General features: G+C 55.4%; 1 protein-coding gene across 1 annotated transcript in view; it reads right to left on the bottom strand.

The window, feature by feature from the left end:
- The window catches only part of NFASC (neurofascin), a 114,786-nt gene that overhangs the window by 68,308 nt on the left and 41,655 nt on the right, over positions 1 to 4,823 (bottom strand). The window contains exons 6-7 of the mRNA XM_045298187.1: positions 4,100 to 4,222; positions 1,837 to 2,007 (exon numbers count right to left, since the gene is read on the bottom strand). Of these exons, the coding sequence (XP_045154122.1) occupies positions 1,837 to 2,007; positions 4,100 to 4,222 (294 nt within the window). The remainder of the gene's footprint in view (positions 1 to 1,836; positions 2,008 to 4,099; positions 4,223 to 4,823) is intronic.

Genomic DNA, 4,823 nt, shown 5'->3' with positions numbered 1-4,823 from the left:
CTGCTCCCTGAGTGACACTGACTCCTGCTCCCTGAGTGATACTAACTCCTGCTCCCTGAGTGATACTGACTCCTGCTCCCTAAGTGATACTGACTCCTGCTCCCTGAGTGATACTGACTCCTGCTCCTTGCCCTGGGTGAGTGTTGGGCGAATGCTCAGGAGCACAGAGGGCCCATGTGTCTGGGTGGTGGAAGCAGTAGGCTGACTTCTGACTCTGCGGATCACGGAGGAGGGAAAAGCATGCAGGTGATGATGCTGAGGAGCTCAGGAGCAGCGCAATAAACACCGTGCCCCTGACATTGCTGCTCCGTTCATTGCCCCAATCCTGACAGCCATGCCCTGACTACTGAGGCCACTCTGCTGTCGAGGGAAGACCACACTGTCCTCTCTGCTGGGCCAGCTGGCTGGTGTTTCCCCTGGCCTGCACTGAATCACTACTTCAGACTGCCCGGTGTTTTTCTTCAGGGTCTTGTTGGTCCTCGGTGAGGAGTAAGAGACCTGGAAGAGGGAGCAAGCCCGCCTGCTGGCAGCCCCGTGGGGCTTACTCCTGGGCCCTCCTCATCCCGGTGCCTGTCCTCAAGGGCCGTGTGGTCCTCAGATCAGTGTGTGTGGGTGACACGGAGGGGAGGAATCAAAAAAGCGGGAGATGGGGTCCAAAGACAGATAGAAGAGTTTGGAGAAGGGAAGAAGAGAGTGGGAAGGGGGAGGGAAGAAGAGAGGAACTGCAGGAGAAAGAAGGAAGTGAAGAGCGAATGGGCAGGAGGCGGAGGACAAGTCAGGTGAAGGGGCCCAGGAGGAACAGCTCCCTCTGGGTCCATCCCTAGGCCAGGTGGAAAGCGGGTGTGAGGGTGCTGCTGCTCAGCCCCAGCTGTTCCAGAGGTCAGCAGGAGTGGGTGAGGAATGAGGAGGACACCAGGAGTCAGGAGTCCCACGTGCCCCCAAGCTTCTCCCTCCCACACCCTACCCAGGAGCATCTTCAACTAACCAGACTTGGCCTCTTTTCCCTGACCTGTGTACACTGCCCCCACCCACATGGTACTCTCTGCTCAGTCTCCCCCCAACCCCACAGTCCACAGACTGAAAACCACATTCACGGCAGGAGTCAGACAGATTTAAGCCTCTTTGGGGGCGTTTGACGGCCACCACATCCCAAGTCCGTGGTATAAGACAACACAGACAGCTTGCAAAATCCTGGGCAGGTCATGGACTTCCCGACGGCAGCCAGCAATAGAATGAGTCAAGAAACATACCTTTTCCCAGCCCAAAGGAATCAGGGCACACAAAACTCAGAACTCCGCCACGTACAGAGATCGGGAGTCAGCACACAAGTATTTAGAATCAAAAGGAATTCTGATGCACCCGACAACTGCGATATCCCAGGCTCTGGCTTTCCTTGGGAAATAAGGATAATCAAGCCATGATTTGGGGATGAGGGAAATGGCCAAGCCGAGGGCATGCATGGGTTACCAGATGACCACTGAGCGAACATAGAGGTTCTACTACCAACTCGGTGTGTAGTAGCTGAGTCACCCGAAGGCTGGCAAGGCACACAGAGGCCCCGGCTGGCGGTGTGCAGGGTAGGGCTGGGCCTTGATGCGACGGCCAAGTTCTCTAGGTGATTCTGATCCCCACCAGAGTTTGAGGACTGCTGATTAAACGTCAACCCAACTTGAATAAGCCCAGCATGTCACCCAAGGCCGTTGTCCAATACAGCCAGAGTGGCTGAGCACAGAGAGCCGGAAGGGCTCCTTAGTGAACGTCAAGGCCAGTGCCAACCCAGAGCCGCACTCTCTGGGCTGCGGGGGTTCCGGCAGCTGGGCGGAGGCTCGCACTTACTTGTGAGGACCTTGAGGGTGAAGGGGTTTTTCTGCTGGATGGTGTGGGTGAAGTGGAAGCGGGCATTGCAGCTGTAGTCCGTCTGCATGTCCTGCAGCAGCACGTTGGAGAAGTACAGGTCTCCGTTGTAGCCCTGGGAGACGCGTTTGTCCTGGGTGATGGGTTCCATAGCTGTAAGGAACAGAGGCCGGAGGTGGGGGCAGGTGTTAGCATCATTACCAGGATGGCCTTACCTGGTCAGATGGGGGCCGGGAGCTTGACACTGTTTTGTCCAAGCCTCTCAATGCTGATGTATGTTATCGGCCCTGTGTGACACCATAGACCGAATGGTGTCCTGCAGGGCTTTCTGGTTCTAAAAATTTTCGGTGAAGCTGTATACAGCAACACATGCACGGGCCCAATAATGGCCTTTGGCTGTGTTTTTCAAGTTGTGCCGCCTCTCTCAACATCCATTTACAAATCGTTTCACCAGTATGCACACACACTGGCTTCTCTCTTGGGTGGTCTTGGGTTTCTGAAGTAGATGGCCAGGCCTTTCTTGCAAGGCGCTCAGCTCAAGCTGCCGATGCCTCCGTTGGCATTGGAGCTCCTTGCTGTTTGCACCGTACAAAGTGTAGCCCCTCTTTCCCGAGAGGAACACAGGGTTTCGGGCTCCTGGTGGTCCAGAGTGGGGCTGCCCACCGCAAGCTTGCTGGCTTGGTCACCGGGAGTCGGAATTGATGCAATGGCAGGTTTGGGTTTTGTTGGGTTGGGGTACAAAGGCGGTGGGGGGAGTGCAGGAGAATGACCCGGACCTGTCCCCCACGCCAGGCTGCACTCCCTGCTCACGCCACAGAATGCGACTGACCCCAGGGACAGAGGAGGAGGGAACCATTCCTCAAATGCTTCCCGAGTCAAGAGTTGATTCTGCTGGCCAGGTGACTCCTGGGTGGGGGGCGGCAGGGACTGAGACGCTTTCCTGGTTATGACCTGAGACCAGTACACCCTCATTTGTTGGCCGAATTCAAGGCCACTCAACTTGGCTTTGCTGTATTTCATCAAAATCTCAGACAGCATCCTTTGTAAAATGAACCTTTGGATTTTGTTTTGTTTTTAGCTCCAAGAAAGGAATTAAAAAGAAAAAAAAACTTCATGGGCGATTCCAAGATGCCTCCTAACCACTGGCGCACATCATCCCTTTTAGGACGTGTTCCAATCCCAGAGATGTTGGGAATGCGCAGCTGGGAAGTCATGACGTCATTGAAGCAGCTCCGTGTGCTGCGACGTCACCTGTGCTTTTCCAGCACTGCGTCTGATAGAATCTCAGAAGACCAGGCTTCCAGGCTGTAGGTGTGTGAAAACAGACATCAGGCTGGCTACTCACTGTCTTGTTCATTTTAAAGTCGCCATGCTTAAAGGACAAGGTTACTGCTGTCAATGAGTCCAACACGGACTGCTCAGTTGTGCAAATTGTTGATCCAAAGTTTGCCGAGGGCCTCCTGGGTGCTGGGCCCGGTGGTGCTGTGTACTCGGGCCAGAGAGGCGAGCAGCAAAGACGGTTCCTGCCTCCACGAGCCGGTGGTCTCGTGGATGAGACGGCAGGTGAGGGCTTCAAAGAGGGGCCGGCCTACGGAAAAGCCTGGTCTTTCCTCTTCTTCTTCCTTCCCTTCTCTCACCCTTCCCCCATCTTCATCCTAAACATTACTGAGCACAGATATGACCTGCCTGCCCCGACCCTTTAGATGCATGAGCTCACTTCTTACAATCATGCTTGGCCACCAAAACCAACCAAACCATAAAACCAACCTCGCCCGTTGCCATTGAGTTGATCCTGATTCAGGGCGACCCCCTGCAGGTCAACGTAGAACTGGGTTCCAATAGGGATTTGGGAGGCGGGGTTTTTTTGCAAGATCTCCTGGCCTTTCTTCTAAGGAACCTTCGGGAGGCCTTGAACTTGCAGTCATTTGGACAGCAGGCGAGCGTGTCGACCATACACACCATCCTCATCTCCTTTGACAAGGCCGATGACGAGCCTCCCCTTTCTTTCCCCAGAGGAGAACCCTGAGGCCTGGAGAAGCTGAGCCCTTGCTCAGGCTCCCACAGCTAACAGCAGCCGGCTAGGCAAGGGGCCGGGCAGCCGCCCTGAGGAGCCCGTGTCCACAGGACCACTTGGCACCTGCACCTCCCAAGAATGGCTCTTCCTGCCTTGGGCAGCCCCCCCTCCATGTAACGCCCCGAAGATTAACTCAGACACAGCACACTTCAGTCAGACCCTGACACTCACAGCTGCTCATCCAGAAGATGACTGGGGATGGCAGTCCGGGGGGCGGGTTGCACTGGAGCGTCAAGGGGGCACCTTCTTGAACCACCACGGGGTCCAGGTTTTCCTTGGGCCAGAGGGGGGATTCTGGGGAGAAACAATGGAGAGAGAGATGAGGGTGATGGCTGGGGTGAGGGGCAGGGAAAGGGTTAAAGGCAGGGCTGAAGGAGGGAGGGAGGAGATGGTGGAGAGCAAAGGAGGGGGGCAGCTTCCGTGGGCCTGAGTGACAGGTGAGGGAGGGAGAACTTAAGCCTAAGTGGACACCCACCTTCAAAGACCCCTTTCAGTGGCTGGTGAGGTTTGTTAATGACCCTCGTTTGGAAACTTTCTTTCAGGGACTTTCTAGGTTGGGCAGGGCTGCTCTCCTGCTCAGAGGCAGAGGGATGTGTACAACAGGTGGGGCGCCCAAACGCCCCCAGGCTTCCAGAACGACCCCCAGGGTAGTTACATAATTTCATGTCAACTTGATATATGGAAGTGTTGGGGTGGTGTCTAGCCTGTCAACCAGGTCAGAGCCTCCTGGTGGGCATGGCCTTCTCATGGACCTGGGAACCTCCCTCCGCCCCCCTCTCTGCCCTCCGAATGGTGTCCTGCAGGGCTTTCTGGTTCTAAAAATTTTCGGTGAAGCTGTATACAGCAACACATGCACGGGCCCAATAATGGCCTTTGGCTGTGTTTTTCAAGTTGT

The sequence above is a fragment of the Echinops telfairi genome, unplaced genomic scaffold (genome assembly GCF_000313985.2).
Source record: "Echinops telfairi isolate 266 unplaced genomic scaffold, ASM31398v2 ScPeMD7_7424;HRSCAF=8462, whole genome shotgun sequence".
Taxonomy (NCBI): domain Eukaryota; kingdom Metazoa; phylum Chordata; class Mammalia; order Afrosoricida; family Tenrecidae; genus Echinops; species Echinops telfairi.
Note: the sequence above shows the minus strand (reverse complement) of the source record. Positions and strands in the feature narration are given on the sequence as shown.